Raw genomic sequence first — 21728 nt, 5'->3', positions numbered from 1 at the left:
CTCGATCCATTTTACAGCAGCAACATACTTCACATAATATTTGAGAATTTACAACGTAATTGATTTTTCCCCGTATATCTCTGGTGCACCAGTGCAGGGTGCACCCCACCTCTCTCCCGAAGTCAGCTGGGATAGGCTCCAGCATACCCTCGACTCTAGAGAGGATAAGCGGCATAGAAAGAGCACGGATAGAGTGTAGTGTATTATGGTGGATAAATTAAAAGCCCTCTTTTGATTCCATAAATGATTTACATTCCAAAATCAGTGCAGCTGTGGCAAAGTAACGACAGGAGTCACAATCAACTTGGATAAAAGATTATATTGGCGGTCTTAAATAAGTCATTTGGTTTAAATGAACACCTTCGGTTTTCTTGCTGGCACAACAAGACTACAGTACTTTTCAGCTGAAAACTTTTCAACAGAGTCACATTTGGGCATTTCTCTTCAAACAGTAACACAAAAGTACACGACAAATACATAAATAGCTTTGTTTCCCTTTAGATCATTTATTATGTCCACCATCTGGCTCGTGCTACCACGTTTGCTATATAAATTAACAGTATCAACACATCATAATCAGAACAATACTTCTATAAAAGCTCTTATAAATCTGGCTAGCTTACAGTATGAAACCATGATGTCTGGTCCGGTTCCGTGCGTTCCAGTTCCGTGAGCTTTGACTACGCCCAGCTTCGGATGAGGCACTCAAAGCCGCCACGTTGGCTCACAAAGAGTCCAAATGTTCCCTGAAGGTCCGTGACGGTGCTCTTGAATATTCTCAGACGTTGTAGACCACAACGCTCCACAGTCTTCTCCTGAGTGTTTTTTTTTTTTTTAAACAGGATTCCTCGCCAAAACACATGGGCCCTGAGTACTGTGCTGTATCTCCTCTGTACACAGTTCAAGATGCTTTCTTTAGGGTAGTTTAGCCCCCAAAGCAAGCGCACAAGCCCCGCCTTCCCACCAGGGTCACTAAGGTCACCGCCCGGGGCAGGCAATGGGTTTGATGCAGCGTCCTTGGAAGAGCACCAGGTTAGCGGGACAGTGGCAGCCGGCCACGCAGGGCTTGTGGCACGGCCCAATCTCGTTCCAGTTGTCACAGGTTTTGGTGCAGCCCGGCCCACAGGTGTCGTACACGGCGCCGTGTTTACACTGCGTGGCTGTGACACAAAAAGACAATGTCACACACAGTGGTCCTGACTCTATGGAAGGTCTTTTGAATTTATTAACCATTATATATACTATAATGACAACCGATAAGGCTTGGTTGTGATTGACAGGTACTCATTTAGCATGTAAGAGGGTTCACGATTGTTCCATATTATACAATGTAAAGGTTTGTCTGAGTGGGTGGAAAATACGTTTCAATTACGTTTTATGTCGTAGCGTCTAATGGGCTGCACAGTCGATGAGTATGCGTTTCAGCGGATAACTCCACGTATGCAAAAGTTTGAATGGCGTATGACGATGTTGGGATTACATAGTGACAAGCATAAACAAGGAGGACTCGGTTATTGTGGTCTGAACTCACCCATACAGGCGGCATCAGGCCTCCAGAGTACAGATACGCCCTCTCGCTCGCAGGCTCGGCTGTAGGCGATGAAAGACTCGCAGTAGCAGTTCTTATGGACGGGGCATTCGCACATGTCCGTCACACACGATCTGCAAAGAAGTCATTTATGTCAAAAACTGGAGCATGTGTTTCCAGTGGACTATACCGCCAGTCACACGCCATTACGTGACATTACGTCATGCATACGGTACGATACGGTACCTTCACTGACCTTCAGAATACAACATCTCTGCCAATGCAGGACATAATCCTGCAGGTGTGTAGAGTCTAGTCATCAATGCGTCCTCACCTGTAGAACGGGCCGAAGTCGACCACGCGGTGACACTTCTGGAACTCCCACGACTTGATCTTCTGGCATTCCCGGTGAGCTCGGAACTTGACTTTGACGCTGCCGGGACACAGGAAGGACGTGGGCCGGCGATGCGGTGGGGGCTGGGCACACATGTCGTTGCCCTCCACTCGCCACGACTCGGCGAACTCGTCCACGTCAAACTTGAAGTGTCCGTCTCCTCCCATGGTGTCGTCACGTTTGTGGCCGTTATAGTTGCCACACAGGCCACAGAGGCGGCTGCGGAGGTGGGGGGCGGCCACCACCTCCACGAAACTGTCTCCGTCCCATGTGATCTCCAGACCTGCAGGGGCAACGCATCATCATCAGATTTTCTTTCAGCTTCTGGCCGCCGTTAAACACGTGACCTGATAGAGCTGACCTGCGATGGTGGTGAGTTTGAGGAGGTAACCATCTAGGTCGATGTGCACCCCCGGCCCGTGGTAGGGGAGCGCGATGCGGGTGCCGTTCCTGCGGACCGTCAGGTGCTGATGAAGGCCGAGGACCAGAGTCCCCAGCCTCACCTCCACTGACTGAGTCCAAGAGAAGGAATGAGTACGCCGAGCATCGTTTTTCACCAACACCTAGGAGAAACAGAGCCACAACTTTGGTACATTTGAAGATGCTAAAACAATTCTAAGCATCATCATCATCATCATCATCATGAGGGGGTACCGTGAAGCTGGGGTCGGGGTTGTTGAGGGTGTTGCTTCCAGGGCTTGCTGATGGGACTCCGCCACAGTCCTGAGTCAACACGTACTGACATGTTCCTTGAAAATTAAAAGTTCTGCCATCGAAGGTGTTGTAGTGCGGGTCGCCAAACACCGTACACACTCCCGGCTCTGCAGGAGGGGGCGGAGTCAAGACAAATAAAGATGGCGTCATGAACGGAACCACATCCAGCTGGTAAAACAGGAAGAGGAAGTGAACTTACTCACTTTCAGTGCAGACTGGGCAGCAGCCGGTTCGGTTCAGGATCTTGTTCTGCAAGGTGGAGCCGTACAGAGTGGAAATAGTCACATGACAGGAAGGGGAACAACAGTAAAGGAAACACACAACAGCAATGTCTTAAAGGGGGTCTATTATGCTCATTTTTCAGCCCTTTGTATTGAGTTTTGGACTCCTATAGAGCAGCTAAACACAATAACCCGCACAGAAAGCTTTCTTGATATTCCGGAATCTGCACCTATTCCAGCTGTAATTCTTTGGATTTCGTGCTTCCTGCCTTCCTGTCTCCAGGCACACCCACTCCGCTGTGGGTTGGTCACACTCCCAAGTGACGATAGTGCTGATAGTTTATAGCAGTTGATAAACGGTATAGGATTTATCTTTTTAAAATGTCAGTTTTTAACATACAGCCATATGTGTTGGATCCCGATTCCGATCTGGAAGTAGAGATTGGACAGTCCAAAGTTTCTCAAGAAACTTGGTTACTTCAAGACGTCTCTTGTAGTTTTAGCATTTTAGTGATTAGTGTACAGCGTCGGAAATGTCTAATGTGGCCACTAATTGTGGTGGGAAAAGGCTATTAGCAACCCCACTTCCTGTATGCACACTCTATAATGCTACACAGACAAGCGCTTTTGCTCCATGACTTGCACAAAATAAACACAGTTATGACACTGATAAATTGCTGGCTAGTCCAGCTGCATACTGGCCCATGTTCACGAAACAGTCCAGTATGAAATGCCATTGACAGATTAAAATGGTTTTCTTTTGCTGGTAGGAAATCAGGAACTCCAACCACTTGTGCCTGATGGTGGCGTCTTTAGGAATTGTAAACAAATGTGGTTTAAAACACAATTAAAAATATAAAAATGGCCTTTGATTTTTCAGCATGCGGCGGTCATTGGACAACGTTTTTAAAACACTGATGATATGTCTGAGACAAAGATCTAACTTGAGTATTGAAGCCAACAAAGCTCACTACACATGGGAGACACATCAGTGACACACCCACTTCCACTGGTGGACCGCAGTGTAACAGGAGCATGCATGGGTGTGTGCGAGAAGATCAGAGGATTTCCTCACACTTTGTTTTGTTGCATGAGGGAAGCCCTTCATTGATGCTGTCTCACACACTCACACACACACACACACACACACATCTGTCATCCCATTCAGACATGATGCTAGTGTGTTAGCCTGGCCGCAAAGACGTCTATCTGCCTTTGAAGCCTGATGACAGCAGCAGTCTTCTTGTCTAAATAGAGGGAGACTCTTCTTTGCTGTCACTCAAACACACAAAAGGCTGTGAGGAGACATGCTGGCTCCAAAACATCCTCTCGCTTGCTGACCACTGCAGATGGTGATGTTTAAGGTGCCATCAGACGGGCTCTAAGGACCTCTGTGGTCACGACGACTGTGTGTTTTCAAACATAATGGACGACAACACCTCATAAAAAAATATAACTTCTTCTTGGTAAATTTGCAAATAATTGCAAACTATAATGAGTCAAGTGAAATGTGGGAAGTGTAAGTCAATGAAGTCAAGTTAATCTACAACTTTGTTTTTGTAGATGAACAAGTTTTACTACAAAGAAAAACTCCAAAGGCTTGTCTCGCTACTGGGCTGTTATGATGATGTATGAGACTGGTGATTGGCCGGGGGGCGTGTCACTCACCGAGGGGCAGCTTGTGATGGGTACACACTGTTTGGGCCGACACTCCACGATTCCGTTCACGCATGCACACAACGTGCAGTTGACTGACGACCACATGTCTCCTTCCTGTTGGGGGACAGCAAAAACTCATTGCATTAATCCTTTCGTCCATCCATCCATCCATCCATCCATTATCCATCCTGCATGTCTCCATCCATCCATTCACCCATCCAGCCCTATTGTCATCCATCCATCCATCCATCCATCCATCCATCATTCTATTATCGTGTATATATCCATCCATCCATCCCTCCAGCTATCCCTCCATCCATCTGTCCATAACTCGTGTCCATCCATTATCCAACCCTCCCCATCCATCATCCCTCAATCCACCCTCAATCTATTCCTAAATGCATCCCTTCATCCACCCAGACAGCCATCCATCCAGCTATTCATCCACCCCTCTATGCATCCGTCCATCCCTCCTAGGGGTGAAGGGCCAAGGGCCCCAAGATTTCCTTTTTTTCTTCAATTTCAAGCAAATGTTACTGTTTTTGTCTTAATTCATGTGCATCAAAATGTATAATCTTGCATGATTGTTTCCACTGATGATAATTTCTGTGTTACTGCACATGTGCAGATGGATTCAGGAAGACAGCCCCAATGACTGGGTTTGCCACGGGCCCCCAAAATGACTAAATAGGCCCCTAATCCCACCATGCACGAGTCCATGATTTCTCACCCTGTAGATTTTGTTGCGGACTCTGCAGTACTTCACCTCCTCCATCTTCACATAGGACAAGCACTCCTCACAGCAGTGGTCTCCACGGCAACTGCCCGGCCGCGAGCACCGCCTCCTGCACACCACAGTGGAGTCCTGGACGTAAAGAGGACACAATCACACTGATGCAATCATTCCGCATGTTCACTTTTGTCTTGTCTCATGTCTTGAATGTACCTTGCATGTGCATGTGGTGCAGTTGTCATGGAGGAAGGATGTGCCGTTCTCAAAGACCTCGCTGTGGAAGAGACAACTTCCCTGAGATAAGTCAAACACCTTCCTTTGACCTGATGGACGAGGGAGGAGGAAGAGGATTAGAGGCTGAGAGAGAACTTGCCTCTCTCTTAATGGCTCTCCTGACATCACATCATTGTTCTCAATGATACTCAAGACTGATTACCAAGACATTTGGGACAGCACTGTCCTGGAGGGGTGTGGCTGAGGTGGGCGGGGCAGGAAAGGACAGGACACGCCTCCCTCTTGCAGAGAGTCCGTGCCCCCTGCAACCATTGCAAAACGTATTAGTATCAATAGTGTCATGTTCTCTAAAAGGCTTAGATGAAGCACACGTGAGAAGACAACAGAATGAATGAAACTCACAGTGCAGGTACACTTGATGCATGGTTTGCCTTCTGGACTGAACTCTTCCTTCTCTTTGAACAGACGACCCTCGAAGATACAACCTAAAACATGAAAACCGTTTGCCTGAGTTTGAGTCTTCGGGACAAAGTGAGGATTTCAAAGTGTAAAAATGTGTGACAGGAGGCGGAGCTGTGAGTTGAGAGTGAGTGACGTTTACCAGGGCAGGTAGGGCAGCACTTCTTCGGATGGATCTTTGGATTCTTGCAGTGGACCACACACTGCACCTCTGCTTCCGTGATGACACCTTCCTGTCACAACCAGGAAACAACATTTCATGTTAGATGCTAGGTTAATTGGTGACTCCAAATTGTCCATAGGTATGAATGTGAGTGTGAATGGTTGTTTGTCTATATGTGCCCTGTGATTGGCTGGCCACCAGTCCAGGGTGTACCCCGCCTCTCACTCGAAGACAGCTGGGATAGGCTCCAGCACCCCTGCGACCCTCGTGAGGATAAGCGGTAGAAAATGAATGAATGAATGAGCTATTATTATTATTAGGGATATTTGCTCGTTTGCTGAAAATCAATAAGCTGATATTTTGTCCACATCTCAATTTCAATAACAATATCAGCCAAAATTGATACGTGTAAAATGACATATCTCCTGTGGGGGAATGAACACATATGTGTTTTATACAGCATCTTTTAGTATCGGCTTTCATGATTGAGAAAACATCCAGTACTGATACTGCATTTTATGCTGATATTGGGCTGATAATTATAGGTTATCACATGGTTTGTTTGGTATCAGGCCAGGTATCATGATAGCATGATACTGGGCCTGATACCAGACAAACCATGTGATGATCTTATTATCACATACTATTTAATCATGAGCTTATTATCACGTACTATTTAATCAAAAGACCATTTTGTTTCCAGAAAATGTTCAGTTTATTACATGTATTATATCTAAACAGTGTAAACACAATAATTGCAAAAATATTTCAACAATAATATTTTATCAACAGTCTTATCTTATCAATGTCTGACAATTAAAGTTCCATTAATCAAGTTTGGGTTTTTTGGTGACTGGAGAAGCACTAGGCACTAAGCACTCGTGCGCTGTTCTCTGATTGGTTGTTTCACGGGCACGATACCAGAGCAGCGCGCTCTGAGTGGACAGCTACTGGGGCTGATACTGGACATGGTTAAACTCTATATTTTATCAGTATCACTACCCTGGGCTTTGACACAGTATCATTTCTGCCTTTTCCCGTATCATTCATGGGCGGTTTCTAGGGTACAGGGCCAATTAATACTGTAGTATGTGATAATTATCGATACCGATAATCATCCCTAATTATTATGATTACCTGGCAGCGTCGTGTCACACAGGGCTTGGCGGCACTGGTCCAGGACACAGAGCTGTTGTAGGCTCGTCCATCCAGCATGCAACCTAAGAAGTCAAAGGAGAACATGTTAGTGAATCAGACTGGAGAATGAAGAACACTGAGATGACTCCCTCACATTAGGCAGATCCATATTGTATTCACTTTCAAATATCCTCACAATGTAAGTCACAAGGGTTATAAGTGAACTTTGTCCTCACAAAGTTCCAGTAAGTTCTGGTTCCTCACGAGTACATACTGTACACACACATGAACGTAACCCCAACCCCGCCAGCTCGTCCATCCCGCACTAAATTAATAGCCTATTCATTTCACACCACTGACAGTAAATGGACTGGGATCAATGCCTGAAACCTAATGACAATCATTGATCTGCTTTGCTTGGCCCAAACTGATCCTGTGTCAGCGCTGAAGAGCCCGCCAGGCATCTTGAAGACAAGTGAGCACATTCGGAAAGTAGAAGACCCACAGGGCCTCGGATCAGCTTCATATACGCGCTTCATACATGAATGCTGAGTGATGTGACCACGCGGACACTTCCTGTGTAGCCTTGTGGCGTCAGGGTATTTTTTTTTTGGGGGGGGGGGGGGGGTTGAAAAGTGAATTTGATGCATTGAAAACATTTGATTTGATAATCATCATAAAGACGACACACATTTCTGAATAAATTGGTCAAAAAATGTAATCTGATAAACAACTATGTTTTCATATGAAGTGTTTGCCACAAGTTGCAGAAGTTTTTGCAGAATTGTTGTAATCCGGCCACATTGGAGGGTTTTCCAGCATGAATCGCCTTTTTAAGGTCATGCCACAGCATCTCAATAGGATTCAGGTCAGGACTTTGACAAGGCCACTCCAAAGTATTAATTTTGTTTTTCTTCAACCATTCAGAGGTGGACTCGCTGGTGTGTTTTGGATCATTGTCCTCCTGCAGAACCCAAGTTGGTTTCAGCTTGAGGTCACAAACAGATGGCCAGACATTCTCCTTCAGGGTTTTTTTGGTAGACTGCAGCATTCATGGTTCCATTACTCACAGCCAGTATTCCAGGTCTTGAAGCAGCAAAACATGCCAGGCTATATAGAGGCCAGTATAATATACTACATATAATAACATATAATTGATGCGTCTTCTAATTGCCTTCTATTTGTATTTTAATTCATTTAGGGATCTTTATGCTTGAAAAATCGCAAAAAATTGCTGAAAAATGCATATTTAAAAATAGTAATAAGTCGTGTTCAACCATGAAACAGCATGATTCATTAATTCACATATTTTGGAAAATGTGGGGCTATAAGTGTATGATGTATATTGTTTATGTTTCAGATCAGAGCCCCAGATATCTCCCCTCTTGAGTTCCACTTTAGGTGCACTTAAAGGCCATGGTGTATCAGATGAATATACACACGAGACATAATTCATCTCAAGAAACATATCATCATTTCCTGTTTCACTTCTTCCGTAAAATCTCCAAAGAGTCAGCCAAAACAAAAATAGTGATAGCACCAATTGAGGAGTGTACATTAAATCCAACAATGCCCAGGACACCATTGTGCACTACGATTATTACACAGGAAAATAAATAACTAGTTACTGAGAAGTGATGTGGTCACACGCTGAGAAACACTGCCCCTAGTGTTTTGAAAGAGAACTGCAATCAGGCGCTCAACGCTTTATATCGCGAAGCTGAATTGAACAAGATGAATGTTTTACTGAGACCAGTAGTTCTCTTTGACTCCATTGTGTCTCAAGTGGAAGTCTCAGTCATGTGCGAGTTATTTAGAGCACAGCGACCCTAAACGTATTCAAGTCCGAGCCAACAATAGAAAGCGCCCACGGTTGCCACGGTGACAAGGCGACTGTCGCGCCCCCCAAATGAGGTGCCGCCTCGTAAAGTGAAGAAGTGCGAGGTGTGTGTTCATAATATTGCTGGTATGGAAACCACATGGCTTTGTCGGGAGGGCAGGAAGTCATATTTGAACACTTCCTGTTCAGCTCTTCAGGTGGCCCACTGTGTCAGATGTTCAAATTATTCGTTAGCGCTGTTAGCATGGATGCGTTTTATGTCACAACGTGTGGCTTAAGCACAAAAATATATCACAAAATAAATATATTCACAAAATATATGTTTGTGTAGTTAGCGTGTTTACCTTTGCACCTCTCGCAGCACGCTCCGGTTTGTTTGACCACCAGAGCACAATCTTCTGACACGGGCGGACATTTTTCCTGCTTGCAGTCGGCCTTGCCCTCCTGCCAGGAGAAAGGGAAAGGAAAGAGAGGAGAAGGTTATAAAAGTCCTGTTGAAAAGATCATTCACTGGTGAGATGAGCCACAGGAGGACAAAGACACGAGGTGACTTTATTATTCTCATCATGAGGTCATGCTGGGCCACCGTGAAAGACTCCATGAGTCACCATCGTTAGCACGCTCAGGACTCACTAGCCTATTTACATTTATTTCACTTGCTAATGCTAAAAAGTGTCTTCAATTACTCAAAATTGAAGTATGCTGCCATCAAAAATCAACGTATGCTGGTGGGATATGCTGGTATATTTACGTCTAACTATTTTATGTCTAATCTGTGGTGTTACACTGTTAGAAAGCCCATAATTTACATTGCAGTGTATGTTCAGCTTAGAGTGCAGTGTTAGTTCTCACGCAGTATTCAAGATTACACTCTGTTACTTAGTATACAGAAAACGCATTGATATTAATTTCAGAAACATTGTGACTGTTAGAAAGCCCGTAATTTACATTGCATTGTATGTTCGGCTTAGAGTGTCGTTTGTCCTACGGTGTTCAGTGGTCAGTAAACGCACCACAGTGCGGGACGTTTTTTCGGTTGAACAATATATAGATCTCTGAGCCTTATTGCACCTCATACATCATATCACCAGGTTGATGCTGTGCGTGAATGCATAAAGGTGAGTTTTTTGGCTTACTGTGGGAGCTGTGGAGTAGTTTGGGCACCCTTTTCCCAAAGTTAGGCTCCCTTTTCATCGGTGCTAATATCAGTATTTAAGCTAACTATGACTAACGGTTATTCTAGTGAGTGTCATGTTTGCTTGGTTTCTTTGTTGAATTTCTGTGTGTAGCGTGCCTTTAGCTCATCATTATACTTGTGTGATATGAGTTACATTACGTTACTTATCATTTATTGTGTATTTGTCTTTCTATGTATGTCTCATCGGTACCACATCATAACCTAAATAAAATCACCAAAAGAGGACGACCTTCCGTGTTCTTTGATTTGAACACACCCCCTATACCTTTGACCGCTCCAAACTAGTGCATCCTGGGAGACGATCTCACAACTGGAGAAGCCTCTCCGCTACATACACCATTAAAAAAACCTTTATTGTGAAATATCATGCACGCGGATGGTGTGAACTTTCTTCCACAGACGCTGAAGGTTTGTTTGGTGGATCCTAGCAGCACACCCGAAAGGAGGGCGGTTTTATTTAGAATCACAACCGCGGCGAGGACACATGATGTCATGGCGGAGGACGAAGAAGAAGGACACTTGAACCAAACAGAAGTGTTGTGGTTAAAGATTGTCCAAGGTCATGTCCTTCGCTGTCCATTAGCGCAAAGTCCAACGTCCCCCATATCCTTGTCTCAGGGTCAGAGGTCGTGACGGGTCACAAGGCCTTATAAACACTCAACATACCGCGACACTGAGGCTGCTCCTCTGGATGTACGTCTGCCGCCAAACAGCCCCCCCACCACCCGCTGACCCCCGCCTCTCACAAAATGATACTTGCTATATTCTATTATCTTTTATGGGGCCGCATAAATGTTGCATACAAATCTAAAACGTAAAAGTCAATATGTTTAACTCCTAAATGTAATCAGATTACAACGCTGCCATGACTGAAATGACTAAAGGTCACATGACAATGCTGCTTAAATGACCCAATCATATAAATGTCAATTGTTTATGAGTACAATTGCACAAAAACAAAGAAAGATCTACTTATGAGACAATACTGCCGTTCTGCCACTAGGAGGCAAAAGTGGCCATTCTTCTTCCTTTTCTACTCATCACGTTCTTTACCTCCAAACCCAGCATCACAGCATCACATTGTCGTCATGGTGATGGTATCCGTCCATGAGAAGGCCTCGTGGCCAATCTCCCAATTTACCCCCCACCCTGTTGACCTTTCACCTCCTAAACAAACAGGTCATGACCCCCACCCCCCCACCCCTCAGCAGTAGCTTCTTTCTGGGGGAGGTAGGAACAAATTCCCCAACAGTGACTTATGTGTTTGAGTTTTCCTTGGGCTGAGGCTGAAGCATCGCCCCCTGCTGCTTACTGGTGGTAACACACATAATCAAACTAAATATGCAGGAAAATACACCTCTAAAGAGATGAAGAAGAATGTGAGAAAGGAAGAAGAAAAATATAAAAAAGATGTTACATCTATGACTGCACGGCGGTGGAGTGGTTAGCGCGCAGGCCACACAGTTAGGGGACACTTGTTCGATTCCACTCGCGGGCATGTCTTTGGAGTTTGCGTGGGTTTTCCCCGGGTACTCCGGCTTCCTCCCACATTCCAAAAACATGCTAGGTTAATTGGTGACTCCAAATTGTCCATAGGTATGAATGTGAGTGTGAATGGTTGTTTGTCTATATGTGCCCTGTGATTGGCTGGCGACCAGTCCAGGGAGTACCCCGCCTCTTGTCCGGGGGACAGCTGGGATAGGCTCCAGCATGCCCGCGACCCTCGTGAGGATAAGCGGCAGAAAATGAATGGATGTTACATGAAGTTCGGTTATAAAGCCGTAAGGCTCCAGCATCATCTTATGCTAGCATTTGTTAAAAATAAAGTTAACATTTGATAGTATCAAGTTTGCTTCACTTATTCTTACACTTGCATGACACTTAAGACTTGACTTGAGTGAATTAATGAATTAATTTGTAATTAAAAAATTAATTAAATAATTATGATCGCTGCCGATTGTGGTTGAAGATGGTCTATTATTAATAAAATAAATATGCACATTTAAGCAAATTGTATGTATTTATTGCCAAGCATAAAAATGGCTGAATGAACTAAAATACAAATATAAGTGACTGATTGCTAGCAGCAGAGTAGAGAGTAGCCTCCAGCAACGTCTGTGTGAATTAATTGTTAATAAGTGCTTGTTGAAGCGCATTCATCTCCAGTAGAGTGGTCTTCTAACCTAAATGAATGAATGAATGAAAAAAAAGTGTAAAGTTGACTCTAGGGCTGTTATTCCATGTCTGCAGAGCTCTAAAAATGGTAAAAAAAACAAAAACAAAACGCATTAGAAGGTCATAAGACAGGTTTTTGATGCTTTACATATAAAATAATAAATAATACATAAAATAAATAATATTAATAAATTCTTGAATACTACTTCGCGGCAATTCACTCATCATAGCCAAGTCTGGAACAACTTAACTGTGATAAACGAGGGAGGACGGTATTACCACCGCGTCACTTTTTTTTACACTTGTATGACACTTAATAATAAACATGACTTGTACGCTTAATAAATATTTTACGATGGCCACAGTTTGACCTTGGATCACATTAGTATGTCCTATGTCTGTGTTTCATTTCTGGGGTGAGCGCTGTGTCATGTGACTGCAAAAAGTTGGGTCTTATCAGTGGAGGTCAGCGCCTCCTGCATTGATCCACTTCTGTTTGTGTTCCGACACTGACAGGAAGTGACCTTTGCCTCCAGATCCATGTCGGTTTGAGTGACGTATACAAGGGAGGAGCGCCAATATGGAGAAATGTTAAACAGTAGATTTAAGACAGGGAGGCAGTGTTAAAGTGAAAAAGAATTGTGTCGAAGGTGATGATTGTGAGGTGGAAAGGAAGTGTGTAGTGTCCCAGTGGAGGACGACACACACAGGCAATGGATGGACACACAGAGGACGTGATGAAGAGGTGCAGCAGATAACCAATCGCTAAGATGACCTGCTTGTCAGTCAGTCTGCCAGCTCCATCCATGACCATACACAATGGACCCTCTATGTGTGTGTGCCAACCATTAGCAGCCTGTCTGGACCCCTCCCGGCTCTGTACGAGTGACACCACCCCCCCCCTTAAACATATCAGACCGGCTGGCGACAGGAGACTCACTGCATGTCTTTGGGGGAGGGGCTGACAGATGTGGAAGTACTTGAACGCTCAGCAACTTTTTTAAGCAAATTGTTTTTACTTGATTTGAACACAGGAAGTGATGTCACTGCGTCAATGTTTATGTAGGCTGTGGACAAAAGTATTGGGACACCTCCTGGAAGTGAAAAGTGAAGAATTTGTCTTTGCAGCTAAAACTGCTTTCATTCTTGAGGAGTTCTAGCTCTTCCACATCAAAGTTCCCACAAAGTTGGAAGTACACAAGATGAAGAACGCTAAGATGAAGAATGAATCATGAAAGAATAGTCCAACCTCTTATTGATTGTTTCATTGATTAAAAGCTGTGTCCCAATTCTTTACAGCAGGTACATCCAAAGTCCAGCCTGGGGTCCATTACAGCCTGGAGCTCATTTTACTTTATTTTAAACACAAAATAAAACTCTCATCACAACAATAACTATTTGCTTTATGACCTGTCACACAAAACTAACATGTAGGATGGTTTAAACACATATATGTTTTTTGTTTTTACGTAATGTATGTATTGTATCGTAATTGTATTGTTTTTCAATTCATTATACTACAAAGCATGTGTGTGACATTCCCTATATTTGTTTACCTGAGAGATGCTGTGGGATGAGACAATCTTTGGATGTGAGATGCCAAAGATTGTCTCCTTTCACAGACACAACAAAAAAAGTTGCCTCAATTCAATCTTTACAGATAAAGCAGGGGTCTCAAACACACGGCCCGCGGGCCAAATGTGGCCCGCAGGACACTAGTTTGAGGCCCCTGCCTTGATATGAAAGTTTAATGTTAGTGCGGCCCGCGCAAGTTTGATATGGATGCTGTATGGTATCATGTACCCAGAAAATATTATTATGTTTGATTAATGTTCATGTTAAAGGTTAAATAACTGTTAATAGTTATCCTCCCTATCTGTGTGGAAGTGGTAAGTTTTTGGCTATTTAAGTTTAAAGGAAATACAGTAAACCTCGGATATATCGGACTCGGATATATCGGAAATTCGCTCACAACGGACAGATAAAAAAGAACCCATTTTTCTGTAATGCATTTCCAATAAAAATTCATTGCATATATCGGATTTTTTATAACGGATTTCGCCTATTTCGGACAAAATCTCCAGTACCGTTCCAATGCATTTCCATTAAATTTCCCTCGCATATATCGGATGGCCGCATCGTGGCGCTCCGATTCGCCGAATCGTGACAGGCCGCTATACGACGTCATTTGCAGCGTTGCCTGCGCGATTTATATTCACGTTTATTATTCAGATTTAGGACAAATATAAAAGTGACGTCAATAATACTAGCACAGCAGATCTTAACCTCACTATTGGAAATAACGTAGGCCTGACAGGCGTAACAGGGCCTAGCTTAATTAACAATTTGTTATGCTCAGAGTCCAATAAAGTTAAATTCTCATTACCTTACGTCTCTTTTCATTGCCCAGTCCAGGTACATTGGAAACATAGTCAAGGAAGTGCCTTTTTATAACGGATAAAATCCGATTTACGCATATACCGGATATAAATCCGATATATGCGTAAAACGGACATTTTCCGGTATACGCATATAACGGATTTCGCTTATATCGGACAAAACCAGTGGGAACAATTGAATCCGATATATCCGAGGTTTACTGTAATTTGAAGGCTACCGTTTAGGTCGCTAGCTCTCTAGTTTGCGAGTTAGCATGTGTCTCAAGACCCTGCAGTTGCGCAATATGTTGTAAATAAAAAGAGTATAAATGTGACTATAGTCGTGTTTTGTCATGTCTACAGGGCTCTAATTGTTAATTTTAATCTGAAAAAAATAATTAGTCTACCCACCAACTATATGTGGTTTCTTAAGTTTTTATTATTTGCTGTTTTATTATTATTATTATATTTATTTATTACTGATTGATTTTCTTTATTCTTGATTTGTTTATTTTTCATCTTATTTTGTGCACAAAAATAAAAATTAAGATATTTGAGAACAGTGGAATGTTTTATCAGAGCTTTTATTGTAGAAAATCGGAACCAAAGCACTGAAAAAGTTTGTTTATTTTTCTGTTTTTAAGAAATGCATTTTTGTTTTTTTTTAAACCTGATGCAGCCCAGCCTTGCCCAGACCCTAGCTCCAGTGGCCCCAAGGTAAATTGAATTTGAGACCCCTGGGATGAAGCTACCTTATGTTGCCACAGTGACCACACCACCCAGGAACATAAACAGGAAAACTCCACACATAAAATGATCTTTCACTTGTATAGGACCTTTCCACCTCCAAGGCACTCAAAGCACTTTGAGGCTGTTAGAACATTTACTTACTGATGACGCAGCATCGGTATCTTGCCCAAGGATACTTGGACATGATGGAGGACGGAGGGTCGAGCTACCACCTGAGCTATGCCGCCGCCTATATAACCGAAGAAGCCTTTGCTATGATCTGGATGACGAGCTACACAGATAAATGGTAACATAAAATAGTCCCAGCATACTTCACTTTTTGTTTATGCATGTCGCCCTCGGGGGGAAAGTTTACTTCCTCGCGTAAGTAGAGTCGGTATGGGGAGGTTAAAGTGGAGATGAAAGGTCAGTCATTGGCCGCTGATGACTGACAGCCAGCATGAGAGGCTTTTTTTTTTTGGGGGGGGGGGGGGGGGTAAACTGATGTCTGCCTGATAAGAATGAGTAGAATGTTGGCCTCACCATGACAACCAAGCCTCTTCAGTAGCAGAAATGTTGAGATTGGGTTACAGGAAAATAATTAGTGAAGGAGCTCACTGACATTTATCTACCTCGCTCATGTGATGTCTTCCTCATGGTGGCGGGGAGGGAGTTTGCTAGGGTCAGGGGTCAAAGAGCACATGTTCCAGGACAGCGTTTTCCTCTACGGTTTTTAAGACAGCAAACAAGCAGCGCTCACACTGGGCTGCCTCAAGGTCACCTTGTCAAACCACCCTGCACCGCGCCTCTCACCCTGACACTCGGCAAGCAGACGGCCATGTTTGCTCAAACAATCAAGAAACTCCAGCTAAAAAGCTCCATGAGACAAAGTCCCGCCTGATAAGAAACAACCAGCAGCTCAGCAAACATCGCTACCAGCATGCAGGAGGCGGCCATGACACGTTGAGGTGGTGATGGTTCTTACCAGGCATACGCAGGTGATGCAGGGGTTGTCAGTGATGTTTGGGATGTGCAGGACCTCACCTTCGTTCTCACAGCTGGCCTCTGTACCTGGAAACACATGACCTCATCACATGGCGCAGTCCTGTAAACCGCACAGTCATCAAAAAAAGGCATAAAAAAAATCCTTCACGCCTCATTGACTGTCCTTGCAGTGTTCACAGGAGCCGGGGCTGTCTAAAGTGCAGCCCGGGGGCCAGTTCCAGCTCATAGCTTGATTTTTATTTGCCCAAATGCCTTATGAAACATTATGATGGTTGTGAATGATTAGGGCTACATTGAAAAGCCAAAAATTACATGTAGTGTATGTTTGTAGAATGTTTGAATCACGCTCTATCACTCTCATTATATATATAATATATATATATATATATATATATATATATATATATATATATATATATATATATATATATATATATACACATACATACATATATATATATATATATATATATATATATATATATATATATATATATATATATATATATATATATATATACACATACATACATATATATATATATATATATATATATATATATATATATACAAAAATAAACAAAAATAAAAGCACATTTGTTTTTGCTTCCATTTTTCCCAAGCTGAACTCAAAGACCTTTTATGTACACAAAAGGACCATCTCTCATATTGTTCATAAACCAGTCTGTATTTGCATTAGTGAGCATTCATAATTCATAGCACCCACCTCACAGGTGTGGCATATGAAGATGCTGATTAGACAGCATGATTATTGCGTGTTGCCTTAGGCTGGCTAATCTTGCCAGGACGCAGCAATGAAATGACTTACAGACATCAAGTGATTTGTATGTCTTGTATTTTTTCCTGAAGGCATCTTCATCACTTTGCTAGACTTGATTCCAATCATTTCCAATCATCCTGCTAGCAAACGTTAAAAAAGTGTGTTTGTGCCTCCCGTAAACAAGTCTTCAGGATTCTTCCGATATGAAACAATGCAAAAGACCAGGAACATTCCACAGCACGGCCATGGGTCGGCTGAAGCTCCTCACTAAATCTTCACGTTAATGTCGTAACATTTAAAGTGTAACCTGAAGCAAAGGCAGGAACCACAAAGCTTTATGGCTTCAGACGCACACGTCAACATGTCTAAAATGTTCCAGAATGAAAAGGTCCTACGTCTTAACATCCATTATCCTAAACTGGAGGTCACAGCAGGGTCACCACCCCTCGGACTACGTCCTGTCTGCTGATACGGAACAATAAATGTTGATCACATTTGAACGTGTTGCACCTTTGCTAAATCAGCACAATGACCGCTCTGACTTTTGACCCTGTCTTATATGACCTCGCAGGCCGATCCATGACATCATGCACGACGTCATCCGTACAATCACGCCAGTCAGACCAGTCATCACAGCCCAAACCACGATCAGTGTGACGGCAGCTTTCGGAGACGTCCATGTTGGTCTCCATGCACCAAGCAGAATAACTGCCGACTCCGCCGTAAACTTTACGACCTTCAAGCCTAATTCAAGTGGCAGCACTGGGGGGGGGGGGGGGGGGGGGGGGGGCTCGAAGGGGTCTCTGAGGACACATTCCCACTTTGGCTAAAAACTCACTCTTTATTTGGACCCTCTATTGCACGTTGTGTGTGGACACTTCATTAGGTACATACTGTCTATCAAACTGAAAGTTGGTCCTAATAAAAATACAGTACAAATAGTTTGAAACATGTTAATGCCACAATTGTGTCAATGATCATTTAAGAACATTAATAATAAATTATTGGTGATGGCTGGTATATTATTAATAACATTAGATGAACTTTTAAATAACATACATTTATTGTATTTGTGTCTTCAATCCAAAATAGAAGACATTTTTCCTCCTTTAACTTTTTCTATCATCCCATTTGTTGACCACAAAAATTTGACAAACTAAAACATTTTTTAGATGAGATTCTACACTTTCAATTATTTTAAAGACATTCTACATATGACATTGTTTTGCACATTTTTTTTTATTAGAGATTGTATGTTTTAAATTTCTTTTGTGCCTTTTTAAATGACATTCAACACTTTAAAATGATGTTGTCTTTTTTAAATGAGGTTCTACACAATAAATTATTTTAATGTCTTTTTTTAGATTACTTTCGGCACTTTAAAACATTTCTTTGTCTTTTTTCACAACTTAAGTTCCCGTGTGGAGTTTTCTGAAGAATTCTGAACATAAAAGAATTGATGATTAGACGTTGAAAAACAAGGACTGTTTGATTCCATGCTTGTCATGATACTAAAAGAGACGCGTGAAGGTCATCGGTGTTATAGTCAAATATAACCGAGTGTCCTGCGGCTAAAAATAATCTTTTCAAGTCCAAATAAAGGGCCCGGAGGGTTTGATGAGATCAGGTGGACCAACATGGAGTACCCCCCCCCCCCCCCTCAGCAGGCCTCCCGTGACCTCCTGGCCTCAGAGATGCTGACCCATCTGGAGTTGCTTTCATGGCAGCCTCCATCTCTGCTGCAGGAGAAGCCAGAAGCCAGGAGGAAGGACGCAAGGCATGAGCAGGTTCAAGATCTCTGGTCTGGCCTGTGGAGGTCTACCTCCACGCCTCCGGCTGAGAATGTTCTCAATCAGCAAAGACTATTAAAAAAACAATGTGTTGTTCACTATTTATGCGAAATTGTTTGTATTGTTTTGTCATGTCAATGCCGCCTGTAGGGCAAACACGTGACGGCGAGCACGCGCACGCTCCCGCACACTGCGAGTTAAAAGAAGTTTAATGACAAGCTTGAGTGTGAGGGAACATCTGATAAAAGTCCTCACAAGCTTTTCATTCATAAAGTTCAAAAGGAAGAACGTTTGAGTGGGAGAATCACAACCAGCACCATGGGCGCGCCTGGAGCGCTTTTACGCACGCCGTGTGCGTCCACGCTGTGGTTCTGATCCATTCAAGCTCACCTGTGATGAGCGGTGCGGCGGGCAGGACCGCCTGGAGCAGCAGCAGCGAGCAAAGGACGAGCCGGCAGGTGGAGATCAGGTCCAAACGGCCGAGCGACATCCTCAGAACCACCGCAACCGACCCAGCGAACCTCGGGAATAACACTGCGCTTTATTCCACACACTGGGCGAAGAACACGTCCACGGTGGGTCCGGCTGGTACCGACAAGCAACGCGGAGACGAGGCAGTCTTTGGACGGACGCACCAATGACTGGAAGCAGCCAGCATGACGACAACCAAAAAATAAAAAATAAAATAACCAAAGAACTGCAGCAGAACCTCTGGAAGAAGACGAACCTCTAGTTAGAATCCTTTAGAGTCCACACAGAAAAGAGTCCAGAGAAGTTCCAGGAGAAAGTCCTCTCAGCTTCATTGATGCTGAATGTCTGACGACTCTCTCTCTCTGCAACGAACACACCTTCATCCTCCTCCTCCTCCTCGTGGAGCTCACACAAGGTCCAGCCTCCTCTCAGCCAGAACCTCCTCCTGCATCCACACACCTCCTCCTGGAACCTTCCTCAGCTCTCATGTCATCTTCAACTTCTTCAACAACATGTAGGAGGACACTGACAGCACAGAAAGTCATTGTGCTGACATGTCATTTTTAATTGGAACACTTTCATTGATCTTGACTCTACTTACATTTTATACAAATCATCTCTATCAGCAACTGCAATTTAGCACATTTGTTTTTCAACACACAAAAAGAGAAAAGGAATAAAAGAAAGGAAATGTGGTTGTGGTGAGAATCTGGATAAAGAAATGCATTTTAACTTGTTTCACAGAATTCAGTCATGTTTAGGAGGAGTATTTGGCCTTGGGGATGCTGTACTAAAATACGTTTAGAACTTACGTTTGTCGAGTGTGGACAGGGTTAAAGGTCACCGAGGACATCTGACAAGGTCAAAGCATGAATTAATGATGCCAAGGATGACATGTGTACATATGTGTATAAGTATAATCACATACTCTGTGTGCGGAAGGGGGTGTCGTGTTTCAGGTATATTGACCACTAGAGGGCAACAGTGGGAAATGGGGGAGGTGGGGTTTTCTCCACACACACACACACGCACACACACGCACACACACGTCCCAAACTCCACTTGTTGTTTGCCGCTAAGTCATCACTTTGTGACACAAATCATCCTCCAAAATCCAGCAACTGTTAGCAGATGACCCAACTAACCACTAGTGGATAAAAGTAAAATGCTTGCAGAGCAAAGACCAACGCTAGCAGATAAAAGCTACAAGCAGATAAATGCTAAATGCTAGCAGATAAAAGCTACAAGTTAGCAGATAAACATTAAATGGTAGTAAATAAATGCTGAATGCTAGCAGATAAGTGCTAAATGCTAGCACATATAAGCTAAAGAACAGATTAAATTTACATGCTAACATATTTTTAAAAAGCAAATACAAACTAAATTATAGAAGGTAAAAATGTAAATTCTAGCAGATAAAGCTAAATATAAGCGAAAAAGATTAGTGTTAGTGAATAAAAGCTAAATACTAGCTGATAAAAGCTATCGTAGCAGATAAATGCTATCAGATAAAAACTAAAAGTTGGCAGATAAAAGCTAAATGCTAGTAAATAAATGGTAAATGCCGGCAGATAAGCACTAAAAGCTAATGAATGAAAAGTTAGCAGATAAAAGCTAAATGCTAGCAGATAAAAGGTACACACTAAGTCATAAAAATCTAAATACTAACAGATAAAAGTTCAATACTAGCACATAATTAATATATTCTAGCGGATAGTAGCTAAATGGTAGCGCTTAAAAGCTAACTACTAGTGGATACAAGTTGAAAGCAGGTAAAATCTAAATGCTAGCAGATAAAGTTAAATATACTCAGATAAAAGATAAATGTTAGTGAATAAAAAACTACATACTAGCAGACAAAAGCTACGTATTAGCAGATAGAAACTAAAAGTTAGCAGATAAAAGCTAAATGTTAGTAAATAAATGCTGAAGGCATGCAGATAACAGTTAAAAGCTAGTGAAAAAAATAAGTGGATAAAAGCTTAATCCAAGCAGATGACAGCTAAATGATAGCAGATAATAAATTCTCCGATAGTGTCAAAAATACTAGCGCATACAAGCTGAATAAAACACATAAAAGCTAAATGCTAGCAGATAATAGTTAAATTCTAGCAGCTGA

The 21728-nt window shown here is 42.9% G+C and overlaps 1 protein-coding gene across 2 annotated transcripts; it reads right to left on the bottom strand.

Moving 5' to 3' along the window:
• Window positions 1-299: 299 nt before the first annotated feature.
• bmper (BMP binding endothelial regulator) lies at window positions 300-20950 on the bottom strand. Of its 2 annotated transcripts, XM_058053976.1 has the most exons (17): window positions 19866-20950; window positions 19529-19779; window positions 16548-16633; window positions 9427-9526; window positions 7243-7325; window positions 6085-6175; window positions 5886-5968; window positions 5686-5785; window positions 5463-5572; window positions 5247-5381; window positions 4526-4630; window positions 2840-2885; window positions 2577-2743; window positions 2284-2485; window positions 1863-2205; window positions 1532-1662; window positions 300-1160 (listed from the first exon to the last, which is right to left on the bottom strand). In XM_058053976.1, the coding sequence occupies exons 2-17, from the start codon at window positions 19626-19628 to the stop codon at window positions 979-981; spliced, it is 2064 nt and encodes a 687-aa protein (XP_057909959.1). In that variant the 5' UTR covers window positions 19629-19779; window positions 19866-20950; the 3' UTR covers window positions 300-978. The 2 variants fall into 2 exon arrangements, with proteins under 2 accessions (XP_057909959.1, XP_057909958.1); XM_058053975.1 differs by having other exon boundaries at window positions 19529-20950.
• Between the last annotated feature and the right edge of the window lie 778 nt (window positions 20951-21728).

This window comes from Doryrhamphus excisus, chromosome 17, assembly GCF_030265055.1.
Source record: "Doryrhamphus excisus isolate RoL2022-K1 chromosome 17, RoL_Dexc_1.0, whole genome shotgun sequence".
Lineage (NCBI taxonomy): Eukaryota > Metazoa > Chordata > Actinopteri > Syngnathiformes > Syngnathidae > Doryrhamphus > Doryrhamphus excisus.
Note: the sequence above shows the minus strand (reverse complement) of the source record. Positions and strands in the feature narration are given on the sequence as shown.

Bases quoted from the DNA above. Each gene is read 5' to 3' on its own strand.
- bmper (XM_058053975.1), bottom strand. From the start codon at position 19,628: ATGTCGCTCGGCCGTTTGGACCTGATCTCCACCTGCCGGCTCGTCCTT. The intron at 4,631-5,246 runs GTGAGAAATCAT...GTCCCCCAACAG, and splicing joins TCCGCAACAAAATCTACAGG to GAAGGAGACATGTGGTCGTC. The intron at 2,886-4,525 runs GTGAGTGACACG...TCCACCTTGCAG, and splicing joins CCATCACAAGCTGCCCCTCG to AACAAGATCCTGAACCGAAC.